Below are 16245 nucleotides of genomic sequence, written 5' to 3'. Positions count from 1 at the left end.
CCACTGTGACTATTAACCTACCGAAACCGTGGATAGATGGCAGCATTTGCGCGAAACTGAAAGTGCGAACCACCGCATTTAACCATGGCAAGGTGACTGGAAATATGGCTGAAGACAAACAGTGTAGTTATTCCCTCCGTAAGGCAATCAAACAGGCAAAATGTCAGTAGAGAGACAAAGTGGAGTCGCAATTCAACGGCTCAGACACGAGACTTATGTGTCAGGGTCTACAGAAAATCACGGACTACAAAGGGAAACCAGCCATGTCGCGGGCACCGGCGTCTTGTTTCCTGGCAAGCTAAACACCTTTGCCCACTTTGAGGATAACACAGTGCCCGTGACGCGGTCCTCTACCAAGGACTGTGGGCTCTCCGTGGCCGACGTGAGTAAGACATCTAAGCATGTTAACCCTCGCAAGCCTAGCCGTGGCGGCAGAGCATGCGCAGACCAGCTGGCTGGAGTGGTTACGGACATATTCAATCTCTCCCTATCCCAGTGTGTTATCCCCACATGCTTCAAGATGGTCACCATTGTTCCTGTACCCAAGAAAGCAAAGGTAACTAAACTAAATTACTATCGCCCTGTAGCACTCACCTCTGTCATCATGAAGTGCTTTGAGAGACTAGTCAAGGACCATATCACCTCCACCTTACCGGCCACCCAAGACCCACTTCAATTTGCTTACCGCCCCAATAGAGTCACAGACGATGCAGTTGCCATCGCACTGCACACTGCCCTATCCCATCTGGACAAGAGGAATACCTAATATAAGAATGCTGTTCATCGACTATAGCTCAGCATTTAACACCATAGTACCCTCCGTGCTCATCATTAGGCTCGGGGCCCTGGGTCTGAACCCTGCCCTGTGCAACTGGGTCCTGGACTCCCTGATGGGCAGCCCCCAGGTGGTGAAGGTAGGAAACAACACCTCTACTTTGCTGATCCTCAACACAGGGGCCCCACAAGGGTGCTTGCTCAGCCCCCTCCTGCTCAGCCATGATTGCGTGGCCATGCACGACTCCAACTCAATCATCAAGTTTGCAGACGGCACAACAGAAGTAGGCTCTGATTACCAACAATGACGAGACAACCCACAGGGAGGAGGTGAGAGCCCTGAGAGTGGTGCCAGGAAAATAACCTCTCACTCAAAGTCAACAAAACAAAGGAGCTGATCGTGGACTTCAGGAAACAGCAGAGGGAGCACACCCCTATCCACATCGACGGCACTGCAGTGGAGAAAGTGGAAAGCTTCACTGACGATCTGAAATGGTCCACACACACACACAGTGTGGTGAAGGTGAAGAAGGCGCAACAGCGCCTCTTCAAACTCAGGAGGCTGAAGAAATTTGTCTTGGCCCCTAAAACCCTCACAAACCTTTACACATGCACAACTGAGAGCATCCTGTTGGGCTGTATCACCATCTGGTACGGCAACTGCACCACCCGCAACTGCAGGGCTCTCCAGAAGGTGGTGTGGTCTGCCCAATGCATCACCGGGTGATTTGAAGCGTGTACAAATCGTCTGTCCTCGGTTGCGACACTCACTATTGAGTTTCCATGGCCGAGCAACCACACACAAGCCTAAGATCACCATGTGCAATGCCAAGCGTCGGCTGGAGTGGTGTAAAGGTTTCCGCCATTGGACTCTGGAGCAGGTCAAACGCGTTCTCTGGCGTGATGAATCACACGTCACCATCTGGCAGTTCTACGGAATAATCTTGAGTTTAGCACATGCCAGGAGAACACTACCTGCCCCAACACATAGCGCCAACTGTAAAGTTTGGTAGTGGAGGAATAATGGTCTGGGGTTGTTGTTTTGATGGTTTGGGCTAGGCCCCTTAGTTCCAGTGAAGGGGAATCTTAACGCTACAGCATACAATGACATTCTAGACAATTCTGTTTTTCCAACTTTGTGGCAACAGTCTGGGGAAGGCCCTCTCCTGTTTCCGTATGACAATGCCCCCGTGCACAAAGCAAGGCCCATACAGAAATGGTTTGTCGAGTTCAGTGTGGAAGAACTTGACTGGCCTGCACAGAGCCCTGACCTTAATCCCGTCAAACACCTTTGGTATGAATTGGAATGCAGACTGCGAGCCAGGCCTTATTGCCCAACATCAGTGCCCAACCTCAATAATGCTCATGTGGCTGAATGGAAGAAAGTCCCTGCAGCAATGTTCCAGCATCTAGTGGAAAGCCTTCCCAGAAGAGTGGTGTTTGTTATATAGGGGGATCAACTCCATATTAATGTCAATGATTTTGGAATGAGATGTTTGACGAGCAGGTGTTCACATACTTTTGGTCATGTATTTCACATCGTTTTAGATGGATTGACTGCTTGTTTTGTCACAAACTGAAATTAGGTGAACTATTAGAATTTTGGAAAATGGCAGAGCGATTTCTTCATATTGCACTTTTTTAAAGCAGTGTAACAGTACAACTCCTGTGTGGGTTTTGTTAAGCAGTGTAACATGATCTGCACTTTCAATTTCCACCGTTTTTAAATTGCCTTAATACATTTGTGTATGTTTAAGCACCGACGCAATGAGGGTTTTGTATGTTTTTAGATGAATAAAGAAGATCAAGGATAATATACCATTCATCACATTAGGCTGCAACACAATTGTGTGCTTTTTATTTATAACTCTCAGATACACTCTTGGGTCCTTCTAATTTCTAAGTAAATACCAATGGACTGTAAAATAACAATGGTTTACTAACCATGTCCTCTCCGGTGGTGTCTGCCCTGTCAGTTGCCAGGAGGCTCAGGAGGAGCTGCTGGAGTTTCAGGAGGGCAGCAGAGAGCTGGAGGCAGAGCTGGAAACCCAGCTGGGGCAGGCTGAGCACCGCATGAGAGACCTGCTCTCTGAGAACAGCAGGCTCAAGAACGAGGTGGACTCACTCAAGGTACCAAGATGAACGCAATGAATGCACTTAAAGGACTGAATTCATTTTTTTCTGTGCTTGGAATGTTACATTTACAAATTTACAAAACCCTGTGAATTTGAGTTCCCTGTGAATTTGAATATTACAACCATGAGTTGGTAAGATCATTTTTACGAGGCTCCTTCAGCGTTCATGCTGAAAAAGTATGCTGCTCTTCTTTTGACAACTTATGAAAAACTCCATATCCTTGACATAATAAATTATTGATGACTATTTGAAGTTTGTATCATCATGGCTTGTCCTTTAGTGCTGTCCAGAGACGAGGCAAGTTGTTATAGCATGTATCTGTGACTATCCCAGCGTACATGATATTAAGTAAAATCAGGCATGGTCAACAGTAAAGTAGGGGGTTCTTAGTCCGAAATTAATGTGTGATCTAAATGCGAAGTCTCTTTCATATCAGTCAGAAAGACAAGGAACTCTTTCCCATTTTTGCTCTGATCACTACTACGAGAAACAGCCTATCAACAATATCATATTTAGAGTTAGCAATGTGTCTAATGTGTTTTGAGTTCCCACTTCCTCAATTGGTAAATTTATGTAGCACATTGCCTGGACTAATATGCACAAAAAGCATGCTGGCAAATTAATAAAAATAAAAAATCTGATTATTCTGGATCCTATTATGACATGTTGCACATCAAAATATCCATCATACATTCCCTAAACATGTTAGATGAAATAGACATTTTTTTCCTGAACATGTTAGATGACTTTCATGTCTTGGCACTTGAAAAAGTCTGTCTAGAGCCCTCCTGCTTAGCTACCTTGCTGCAAAGTATAGCGATTTGATATCTTATTCACTTAATGAGGGAATTATTTTATTAGACTTTTTGGTTGTAGGCTAATGTTGTAACACATCAGGGGAGCTACTAGGTGTGTAGACTTTTGTTCCAGCCCCACTCGCCAGATTCTACAAATCAACTGCTCAAAGGGACCTTGTTAAGCGGACTCGGTTGTGCTGGATCAAAAGCCTGCACACCCAGCTCTCCAGATGGAGAGGTGACCACGTGTTTTATACAGTAACAGTGCTGATATATATTTGACTTTAAGGCACAGTGGTATCATTATGGAAGCCAATATTCTGAACACTTAGAATTTTGTGATCTAGCTTATGAATTAGCCTATTGGGGTAGCCTAAACAAATGCAGATGGCTAAAGCAAGGGCTTCCCCATCTATAGCCTACCTGCTTTAACTATGCTACTACATCTGTTAGGCTACAGCAGAATAATCATTGCTAAATTAGCACACCAGTCTGAAAATATGAGTCATGTTGGTTGGTGAAAGAGCCAGCCCTAAAAATACAACTTTTTGCCAACATGGACTCATTTCTGGAGAAGAATATTAGCAATTCAACTTCATGGTCAAGTCAATTTTGGGGGAGTATCTGAAAAAATGTCATGCTATTCGAATAGTGAAATCATTTCTATTGCCAATCCCTAATTCTCATACATAATGCATCAGCATGTTAATTTGCGCTCTAGGATGAGCGTGGTTCTGCGTCCATGTTCACATTACGACTCCTGCCGTGCGAGTCAGTGAATCACGGCACCGGTGATGGTGAGATAAGAACGTGTTAAGAATGTCATCTGTTCTGCTTTTATCCGACTGTATGGTGGTTATTCCAGGCAGTTAAAAAATGTTTCTTGCTTTCATGCCTTTGTTTATGGAAAATACCACAGCAACTAGTTCTCATTTTGACGCCAGAGTAAAGAATCTTAGATGCATTCATGTTGTGCAGTATGCGCTACATTTAGACTGTCTGTGACACCTTGTTTAACGCCTTGTTATGACATATTTACTTGACATAGGCTAGAATGTGTTTTGATGTAGTCAGTGTAGTATGCACATGTAGTTCATATAAAACGGCATTTCAGGACAAAGCAGGGCTTGTCTGGTCGAGGTTAGAGGTTAATTGATTCAGACGTGATGTATCCAGAAGATATAGGTCAGACAGGCAGGCAGGCAGACCCAGTCCCATCTATTGAGCTGGTCACCAGAGAGATGGGGGAGACATGGGTCACATCATCATCCCATAGCCTGAGAACGCTGGAGCACATCGGAGTGCTCTGAAAAATAGATGACAGAATGTAGGTTAACTCGGCGGTTCCCTCCTTGGGTGCATGTGACTGTGTAGTGTTAGGGAAATCTTTTAGTAAGTAAAACACCATTGGAAGCTTTAACGTCCTTTACCAACCCCCAGAGGGGTTGGGTTGAATGCGGAAGAGACATTTCAATTGAATGCATTCAGTTGTACAACTGACTAGGTATCCCTCTTTCTCTTCTCTCTCCTAATCTCTCCATCCTCCTTGCAGGAGAAACTGGAGCAGCAGTATGCCCAAAGCTACAAGCAGATCAACATGCTGGAGGGTGACCTGGGTCAGACCCGGGGCATCAAGGAGCAGCTCCACAAATACGTCCGGGAGCTGGAGCAGTCCAACGACGACCTGGAAAGAGCCAAGAGGTCTGCAAAGAGACCAGACCACTACACAGTATCTAACAGACACATACTGGATACAACATTAGAAGATGAGCTCATAATTTGATATTTACTGTGTACTTCAGGGTTATGTTCATTTTCGAGGAAAAGGGCAATATCTAACAGTAGTACTAATCTAACAATATAAGCAAAGGTAGTCATCCTCTGACCATCTTTCAGAAAACAAACCCATACATTAACCCCATGCAGAGAGGTGCTGATCAATGATGGAGGATGAGGTGCTTGTTGTGTGTTTCCTAGTTAATTGCCCACTGTGCTCTTCATTGGGAGTGATCAGACAGATGGCAAATATCCATTCCAATTAAAACACTTTCCAAATTGGGTCTGATTGCTGTAAATGGAATTGAATTGGATTCAGGTCAGCACTGTCACACATCAATGTAGATTACTTGGAGGAATCAGGACATTTGTTTGTCACTAAACGTTCATTTTCTAGTAAAACTTATGAGCTGACTCACACCTAACATTTTTGGTAGAGTTGCTGACTAACAAAGAGTAAACTGTATAAAAAGAAAGTCCCACAAATTAAATGTATTCTCCTTTATTTCCTTCTGCAGGGCTACAATTGTGTCCCTGGAGGATTTTGAGCAGCGTCTGAACCAGGCCATCGAGAGGAATGCCTTTCTGGAGAGCGAGCTTGATGAGAAAGAGTCCCTCCTGGTCTCAGTACAGAGATTAAAAGATGAGGCCAGAGGTGCTTATTGATCCATTTTTACTCAAACCCCTGCCTGCCTTCACTCATTAGAAAATGAGCTGTTCTCTGTGAAATTAATAGAACCCATGTTCTCACAGCATTGCTTACAGCTGCAAATTATTGTTGGGAGAGACTATATCAGCATTATCCTCAATTTGAATGTCTGGTCTCAATATGGTCTGTTTTAGAGTTAAATATTATGTCTGTCTGCTTGTCTGTCAGACCTACGACAAGAGCTCGCCGTCCGAGAGCGAAATACGGACTTGACCAGGATGTCAGCACCCTCCTCACCCACCCAGGAGGACAACGACAAGATGGATTCCTCTGTCCAGGCCTCACTGTCTCTCCCAGCAACGCCGCTCACCAATAGTCTGGACAACGCCTTCGCCAACCCAACAGGTACCCTTTTGCTCTGACCCCAACACCTTAATATGTTGCCTAACCTTTTTTTTATGTGCAGATTACTGTATGTATTTATCTTCTTGTATTTATTTCCCCCCAGAGTTGTCAAACGGCCTTGGTAACTCACTAACTCCCTCTGCCAGAATATCAGCACTCAACATCGTAGGTGACCTGCTTCGGAAAGTAGGGGTGAGACATACATTTTTTCCATTTGTACACATCACTATTCCACCGTATGCCCTGGTACCCTAAGACTGTTGGTGTTTCTCATTATGCATACTACCGTGCTCCACACTCTCATGCTCCAAGTGCATTCTCCGAGGATGTTCTCTTGAGTACGTTCTTGTGAGGACTAGTGTGGAGAACGCATAAAACATTACATTTGAGAAGCACTCGCACTCCCCCTACTGTATTACCTCACGCTGTATCTCCCCATTCACTGAACCTTCTTCCAGCCAGGACAATGGCAACAATAGAGACAAAACAAGAAATAGACAAAGCAAACGTTTTACTTAATAATTATAAGCTAGATACGTGAATCGTTGTAATCTAGCTAGCTAGCCAGCTAAACAGGAAAAAATAACTTAAAACTAATGTTATGCAAGGTACAGTAGATGTCAATTCTTTGTGGGTAGCTAGCTAGCTAACAATTATTCGTGCCTAGCCAGTTAACCTTACTATGACTTACTATGTACTTACCCATTCACTGAACCTTCCTTCTTCGAACCAAGACAATGGCAGAAACAAAACAATATATACACAAAGCAAACATTTAACTTTATAACTGTCAGCTAATTATATGTGAATTGTAATAATGTAGCTCACCAGATAGTATAAGTGGCAAAAATGACCTAAAACAAATATTATCCAAGGTAGATGTAAATTATTTGTGGGTAGCTAGCTAACAATTCTTTGTGGCTATCTGTTTAGCTAACAGTAGTAGCTAGCTAGTTAGCTCTAACTTACTATGGGCTTGTGACCTTCGCACTCTATAGTGGGATTGTCAGCAGGTAACCATGCCTAAATTAACATAGCATGTATTTGTTAACGTATCAAGATAAAATGTTGTCGTCAAGCAAAATATGAGATGTGAATAGGCAACATTTTCATTCTGAAGTCAGTGTATTTTCTCTCACTTCAGCTCAAATAATGGCCGCTATTGATTGAGAAAATTTGCGTCATTTCTTATGTGGTTGCGTCATATTTATTTTCATACTTTCCTTTTGAAGATTGCATCGATGCATGCTTTAAAATAGAGAAATGCCCTCCGTGCTCCATTTCGCATACTTTGATTTGGACTCATACGCCGACCCTCCCGTGCTCCAATTTGCATGCTCGGAGCCCGGTAGTATGCATTTTGAGAAACACCCCTTGTCTTATACCATATTGTCATCTCGCTAATAGTGGAAGGCCTCTTATCTTTTTGCATTCTTTATGTCTGTCTCAGGCTCTGGAGTCTAAGCTGGCAGCCTGCAGGAACTTTGCCAAGGACCAAAAAGCCAGAAAGTCTTATGCCATCACGGAAAACGGGAACGTGATCAACGGCAACACAGCCAAGTTCTCCCATACCCTCCACATGACATCGTCGTACTACGACAAAACGTAAGTCGAAGCCCGCTTCCACTTCACCCTCAGTGAGCCACACATTACTCATTGGTGATGAACAGGAAATGAAAGCTTCGATTTTCTGAGAAAGAAACTTGGCAAAGGACAACAACGTTTCATAATGTCAAATTGTCTTTATTTGGATTTAGGCCTTATGCATTTGTCATTTTTATGATTATTGTTTGCTGTGTTAAGCAGTGTCACTCCTAAGACCGTTTTGTTTCAGTTAGATTTCTTAACGTTGATAAATTTGACTGTAGAAATGTGTATTTGAAATGCTTGTCTAGTGTTGGGAGTCTATGGAGGTGTGTTGATGATGATTTTGAGGAGTTATAGATGTCGATGAGGCCTCTCAGACCCTTGTGTTTTTCCCCAGCAGGAGAGAGAGGGTCATATTCCCTGCATTACTTCTGGGTAATGGTCTTCCTCCTCCGATGCTGATGATGTGTGGGGAAGTTAGTCAGTCACCTGCATGCTGTTTGATTAACAAGCCTCCCTCCCTTTCCCATCTAGTGCTGAGGTAGACTCCCTCACCGTGGGGCTAGATAACTGCTTTGGGTAGTGGTACATTCATTCCCCTGCTTTCTTAACACTATGCTGATATATCCACATGTGATTAATATGCCTGTCTGTTTGCTGGTGTGAGTTGGTAGCTTTCAATATAGTGTCATTCAATTTGGATCAATCATCATATTGGGGGAGATTCTCTGAGGTGTGTTTAATGACCCAGGAGAAAGCATGTAGTGCAATGGAAGGGTTGGTTATGGTACAGTACTTCGATTTTTGTGCTCACATTGTCAATTAACTACAAACTACTGCATGTGAACAAGGCACCACAGTTTTGCAGCTGATTCTAAAGTGCAAAGTCAAAAGTTATCTTTCACTGTTCTTATGTAGCCGGTGCTGTCCTTCTGTTGTTCCTTGTTGAGGTTGTATTTCAAGGTATACATACTACTAGATGTCCCATATAGAAGTGGTGTGACTATTTGGCAAGGTTGTAGTGTCATGGTGTTGCGTTTCTGCTGTGTGAGGAACTATTGATATGAGGCTGGCTGAGCATGCTGAGCAAGACATGGTTACAAGGCACAGTTTGGGTTTCACCGCAGGGAGGAGTGGATTATAAATCTCTCTTTACAAGAGAGCACACACTGCCAACACTGTGCCTTACTATTCAGAGACATAGCCTGTTAATAGGACACGAGTTTGAAGTGGAGTATGTACTACAAAATAACAGTAGCTTAGAATTGACTTTGTTTGCCATGGTCCTAACCATACTGAACAAAAATTTGAACGCATCATGCAAAAATGTCAATGATTTTACTGAGTTAAAGTTAATATAAGGAAATCAGTCAATTGAAATAAATGGATTAGGCCCTAATCTATGGATTTCACTGACTGGGCAGCGGCGCAGCCAGGTGGGCCAGGCCAAGCTAATCAGAATGAGTTTTTCCCCACAAAAGGGCTTTATTACAGGACTGAAATACTCCATAGTTTCATAAACTGTCCAGGTGGCTGGTCTCAAAAAATCCTGCAGGTGAAAAATCTGGATGTGCTGGTCCTGGGCTGGCGTGGTTACATGTGGTTGTGAGGCCTGTTGGCCATACTGCCAAATACTCTAAAATGATGTTGGAGTCGGCTTTTGGTAGAGAAATTAACATTAAATTATCTGGCAACAGCTCTGGTGGACATTCCTGCAGTCAGCATGCCAACTGCACACTCCCTCAAAACTTGAGACATCTGTGGCATTGTGTTACAAAATTGCACATTTTATAGTGACCTTTTATTGTCCCCAGCACAAGGTGCACCTGTAGTGCTGTTTAATCAGATTCTTGATATGCCACACCTGTCAGGTGGATGGATTATCTTGGTAAAGGAGAAATTCTCACTAACAGGAATATAAACACATTTGTGCATAACATTTTAGAGAAATAAGCTTTTTGTGCTTATGGAACATTTCTGGGATCTTTTATTTGAGTTTATGAAACATGGGACCAACACTTTATATGTTGCGTTTATATTTTTGTTCGGTGTAAGTTGAACAAACTCCTAGGTATTTTACATTTGTGCAGGGAGGGGCAAACTGGCTGAGAGGACTTTTAGAGCCTTTGAAGTCAGTGATCTTCCAATCACATACTTTATAAACGATTTGGCACAGTCTAAACCATAACAGAATCTAAAAATACATCAAGTTTCATTTTTGTCTGCACGTGCCCGAAGCCCTGTGTGTGACCGTGCCAGGGCCAACTGATAGTAGGATAATGAGGACAGAGTGAGGTAACCTGCTGGGGCTCAGGTCACTGGTTCAACCCTGCGCTGTCACTGGGATCCATCGACCACTGGTCACTGGTTCAACCCTGCACTGGCACTGGGATCCATTGGCCACTGGAAAGTGTGCCTGCTTGTGGAGTGACAGAGTTTGCCTTAATTAAAATGGCCCCATTGTCTGGCAGTCTAGTAGAGCTGTAGGCACCAGGGTACCACTGTAAAGTGATACTCCAGTTTATCTACTCCACCAAAAGGGCTACATTTTATTTGTAGTCTTACATCTAACACTCCCCCATTAGAATTAATTTGCTTAGGCCTAGCCCAGTAATACAACTCACATTATTTAAAATGCCATGTAATACCTAGGTAATTATAAGGCAGATTTGATGTGTTCTATGGTTTTACCACCTTATAATATGAATCCAGCAAGGTTAATTTTGTAAGGACCAGCAAGTGAGATGCTGCCTAACCCTCAGTCGACCAGACTAATCCATGTTGTTTTGTGTTTACAGCAGGGCGGTGAACGGCCTGGATCCTGGCACTCTGACAGCCATCACAGTACCCCCTGCTCCCTCCCTCCCTGGCCTCCTGCCTCTCATCATGTGACAGTGACAGACACCACACCCCAATTTAATCCCCCACACACACACCCTGCCAATGGACAAGGCTATATCCTTAAACAGAAAGCATTGTGATGACTTCAAACAAGAGAACGCACTTGAAAATGGCTAGCACTATTAAACACTTTTCACATACTGTAATACTGGCCCCTCTTTGCAGCCACTGCATATTCACAGGCTGTCTGTGTAATTCTGGCCCTTTAGTGCTTGTGCTTTGGTCCTACTGTACATGTGGCTCACATTTTATATGTACTTGCTAATTGTTTACTGCTTGTACATATAGCCCACTCTACACAGACATCCAAAGAGGTGCATCCAAAGAGACGGTATCTATGTAGGATCCTATCCTCTCTGCAGTCATTTTTCAAATCTTTAGACAGAAAAAACACATTATGCAATTGAAAGTGTGATACAGTGAGGGTTTCCAATATACATGTTACTGTAATTTTATTGAACTGTTATGATTTATCAGAGATGGTGTAGCAAGTGAAAGAATATCGATTTGCCAGAGTCTACAGAAGAATTAAGATGTCTGGATTACTGTAACACATTCATCTAGCAGCATTGCCTCAGACAATGCATAGGCCCTCTCTCCTCTAACTCTCCACCCCTTATTTGACATTTCTTATAAATGGAAACTAGGGTTAATGGATTGGCAGCTGGCACACATGTGTAGATGTGTTTAATAGCCTAGAACGGTCCTTCACCACGTGGACCTGCTCCTAACAAGCTGACTTATTGTCCGTCACTAAAGGTGGTTTAAATCTCTTTTGTCGACCTCCTATGCCTTTCTGACCTTGAGTTTAACTTCGTAGCCATCTGAAGAATTTAATGTTAGTTTTGTTTTTATTCATGTAATGTGTTCCAATTAAAATGCATTAGTTTAGACCTGTTCAAAAGGGATGGTGAAGGAAAATCCTCTGTGTCTTCGCGTTGAGTGTTCTGGGCTACTTAGTCTCAGCTCAGTTTAACCGTATGAGAACGTGCACGGTATTGGTCATATTGATCATTATTTATAGATGTCCACTTGAGTGGTGCTGTCATGGTGTTTTAGACCACTTTTGCCAGTATTCCATTTTTGGATTTTAACTCCAAGTCTTTCATTTTTGGTGTTTGAATTTTCACTGGTATCTTATTGTATTTAAAATATCACACAACCCTGTGTTAGCAACCTATATTGTAAGTTAAGAGCACTTTATCCAGTGCAAATATTTTCCTTGTATTTTCACATTATTCTATCAGTTTTATTCAAGTGCAATATTGCCTGTTTGTATGTTTTGTTAATTTATTTCATTAATTTTATGGCATGATGTGTTCAAATATATAGGATGTGATTATACATCAATTAGTCATATCATGATGTAGGATCCGTTGTCTTAAAATGTTGAGAGAATAAATAAATATAAAGCCATTCTTCTTATTGTTTTTAACTTAAAGTAGTCCACAATGCAAATTTAGCAATTCAACTCTAGCCTCATACCAGGTTGTATATTAGTGTTCTCCTTGGATCTAGTTGAGGGCAGCAATGAATGGGATTGGTTAAATTTAGGCGAGTCATCCTAATTAGTTAAGGTTTCAGTAGTGATTTGGTTAAATTTAGGCAATAATTGTGAAATTAAACGGCTGGATTCGAAACAGAGAATTTAGCAACCTATGTTACGCTCTCTGTACCCAGTAGGCTACAATGTTGGATTTAATCAAATAGAGGGTGTTCATTAGTCGTGGCTAGAAGGGATCAAGCTTTTGTCAAATTAACGTCAGATTTGTTTCGTAGCAAGTTACATGGAACCCAAACCGGCTGTGCGCTTGCCCCATCATGCATAAATGTATTTTGTCCCCCCACACCAAACGCGATCACGACACGCAGGTTAAAATATCAAAAACTCTGAACCAATTATATTAATTTGGGGACAGTTCGAAAAGCATTACACATTTATGGCAATTTAGCTAGCTAGTTTGCACGTGCTAGCTAATTTGTCCTATTTAGCTAGCTTGCTGTTGCTAGCTAATTTGTCCTGGGATATAAACATTGAGTTGTTATTTTACCTGAAATGCACAAGGTCCTATACTCCACCAATTTATCCACACATAAAACGGTCAACCTAATCATTTCTAGTCATATCTCCTCCTTCCAGGCCTTTTCTTCTCTTGACTTTATATTGCGATTGGCAACTTTCATAAATTAGGTGCCTTACCGCCATTGACCTAGTTCATCTTTCAGTCACCCACGTGGGTATAACCAATGAGGAGATGGCATGTGGGTACCTGCTTCTATAAACCAATAAGGAGATGGGAGAGGCAGGACTTGCAGCACAATCTGCGTCAGAAATAGAACTGACTTCTATTTTAGTCGATGGCACAGTGAGTGTGGCTGCAATAATTGAATAATATAGATTTCTGAATTTATTTTGTAATGCTCATGCACGCGATGCCAGCGCCGTAGTCAGGGTATGAGTAGAACTTACGTGGCAGGTTGGGATAATTAGTTAAAGGTTAGGAAAAGGGTTATGGGTAGCTAAAATGCTTTTATTTTTTATAAAAAACGTATATACAAAAGCTGGATTCCTTCTAGCCATGACCAGGTAATATACTCACGTTAGCTACGCTGATTCATGGACAGTATATCCAGGTTGCATCTGGTTTATAAGGACCAACATCAGATGCGCACTTTCAGGGAGCAGCAAACGACATCACCACATCCGAAACACATGGCAGACATTGGATGAGTTTAAAATCAAAGAAAGTACAGTATGAAGATGGGCAGAAACTGCTTCTCCAATAGAAATCCCAGATCACGCTTGAAGGTGATGTCATGGTGACGTTGGCTAGCTAAGCTCATGCGCAGAAATAAGTCATACCTACACATGCCTACTTGTTAACAAAATTAAGGAAGTTTCCTTTAAAATTATTCATAATATTATCCTGCCAACCACTATATGATAAGGTTTTTAAAAAACAAACTCAAATTGTAATGACCACCCAGAAACGGTGTTGCATCTTTTTTTGGCATTGTATTCATGTAAGGAAACTGTGGCAAGACATCAGTAGATTTATAATTGAACACATTTATGAAGATTTTACACTATTATGTGGAGATGTACTGCTTGGATTCATTACCTATGATAAAATTGTTTCAACTTATATCTATGTAATTTCATTCTTTTGGCTAAATTTCATATTCACGAATGCAAATTTACAATCAAAACACCACATTTTCATACCTTACAAAAATAAATGTAACTATTTTAAGACAAATACTCTGCTAACAAAAAAGCTGTTACACTTAGAATTGTATGTCCCTTAGGTCCTTGTGCAATGTGATCTTGTACCCACTAGCCCAATTGTCCTTTGTATATTATTTATATATACTTGTGTTTCCCCCAAGTAGTTTCTGTATTGATTTGTCAATAAAAAAATATATTTAAAAAATCGGGTCTAACAGTAGTCTCGCGCCCGAACTACGCATGTGCAGGCCGTCAAATCAAAGGCACTCAGATATAAAGTTGTTTTTGACACAAATGAAAACGTGTCAGTTTGTCACTTTCACGAGTTTGGAGTAATAACATGTTCAACTACTTAAAGACATTATGTACATGTATGTGCGCAGTAGTAATTTGATATTAAACTGATGGCAGGCAGATTATGTAATAGTCATGGAAACACCGTACTCTGTTCATCATAACTGGGTTAAGGTCAAAATCGAAGTAAGCACACACTGATTAAAACACCTGGTTTTCTGAGCAATATTTTGAAGTATTAGGACATGTAAACACCTCAATCAGCATTCCAGCTGTGTGTATTTGATCTGCTCATGTGCAAGCACCAGCCAAGCCAGCCTCCATTTTTGGTGCACCCGATACATTTGCAATCAGTTGTTGATTATATCAACTATCATCAGAAATCAAGCGATATGAATCAGACAGTGGTGGGGCGCCGCCTGACCCACTATTTGGTCAGAATGTTCAAATCAACGTTTCATATCATGGTGTAGATATACTGTAGATCGAATTGCACTCAATACATTTTCTTCCATATTAGGGGTCATATTAGCGGGCTATCCCGGGGTTAGCGCGAGGGAATGTATTGTAATGAAACAGGCATGGAGCAGGACTCGAACCCTGCAAAAGCATGCTCAAGCGGCAGAGTCGATATCCGCGCTTATAAAGCCAGGGTCGTTACACTACTCCCTCCCAGTGTTGCCAACTCCTCAGTAAGGAAAGTAGCTATTGGCTGTCCTAAAAGTCGCCAAATGATGTCATCACATAATTTGTATAATTGGCCATGTGCATGTAATTGTGATGGACGCTGTAGGAGAGGAATTACGTCGTGGGAGAGACATAAAGTGAGTAAAAAAAACGCCCTACATATGTTTTGAACTACAAATGAGCAAGCTGCAGAGAGTGGCCATACTCCTTCAGCACTTTATGGACCCCATTGTTAATCCCCGTCATAACAGAGGCATTGTCAGTCCCTATCCCCAGGAGTTTCTCTTTTTTAGGACAACACTTCTCGAGGAAAGACACAACAGCACGGCTATAGATTTGGCATCTCCCTCCAACTCAACAAACCCCAGAAATGTTGATGCAATTGTCTGCTTGGTATCACTAAAGTACCTTATCACAACCCCCAGGTACTTAGAAACACTTACATTGGTGGACTCGTCGAGGAGGCGGCTGAAATGCTGGTCACCCACATCTGCAATCAACTTTTTCAGAAAGTATGGTGCTAGAACACCATAATTTCTGTGCACTTTGTCCTGTGCGTTTTGAAGTGGGCAGCAGCAGTGGAGTCTGAGAAAGCAGCTCTACATGCTTCTTCAATGTGATCACATACCAGCATGGAAGTGTTCAGCGATAGCTAAATGCCATGGTGGCCTCAAACTTTTTTGCAGTCAATTTTTTAAACTATAAATGACAGCTTGTTTTTGGTGAAAGTGTTATAAGGCGTTGCCTTTTGAGTATGTTTTTGAGTTGTCATGTGTTTTTTTTTTTTTTTACATCAAAGTGTGGTGTAGAAATCAGCCTTACAATACATGCAGTATCCCGTGTATCATCTCCAATAAACAGCTTCAACCAGCCTTTGAATTCAGGGTTTGATTCCCACTCCTGTCTGTATTTTTGAGTGTACAGTTTAGACTGAGACATGATGAGCAAGCCAGCTAGATGTTTAGCTTATGCCACAGAGAGGTACACACAGTGGACAAGGTGAGTAAGTG

At 42.0% G+C, this 16245-nt stretch overlaps 1 protein-coding gene and 1 long non-coding RNA gene across 8 annotated transcripts in view; both read left to right on the top strand.

Moving 5' to 3' along the window:
- The window catches only part of ndel1a (nudE neurodevelopment protein 1-like 1a), a 32582-nt gene extending 20136 nt beyond the window's left edge, over window positions 1–12446 (top strand). Inside the window, exons 3-10 of one of the 7 annotated variants that reach the window (XM_035749419.2) lie at window positions 2751–2904; window positions 5260–5408; window positions 6002–6138; window positions 6361–6537; window positions 6641–6729; window positions 7988–8142; window positions 8525–8559; window positions 10926–12446. In XM_035749419.2, the coding sequence (XP_035605312.1) occupies window positions 2751–2904; window positions 5260–5408; window positions 6002–6138; window positions 6361–6537; window positions 6641–6729; window positions 7988–8142; window positions 8525–8559; window positions 10926–10933 (904 nt within the window). In that variant the 3' untranslated portion in view covers window positions 10934–12446. The other 6 variants (XM_035749410.2, XM_035749379.2, XM_035749370.2 and 3 more) reach the window with 6 other exon arrangements.
- A 2790-nt stretch (window positions 12447–15236) lies between these two features.
- On the top strand, window positions 15237–16107 carry LOC118366738 (uncharacterized). The gene is made up of 2 exons (XR_004822026.2): window positions 15237–15372; window positions 15661–16107. It is a non-coding gene; the product is annotated as an uncharacterized LOC118366738 (long non-coding RNA).
- Window positions 16108–16245: the final 138 nt, after the last annotated feature.

Source organism: Oncorhynchus keta, chromosome 3 (assembly GCF_023373465.1).
Source record: "Oncorhynchus keta strain PuntledgeMale-10-30-2019 chromosome 3, Oket_V2, whole genome shotgun sequence".
Classification (NCBI taxonomy): Eukaryota; Metazoa; Chordata; class Actinopteri; order Salmoniformes; family Salmonidae; genus Oncorhynchus; species Oncorhynchus keta.
The sequence above is the reverse complement of the archived record's forward strand: the minus strand, read 5'-3'. Positions and strand labels throughout refer to the sequence as shown.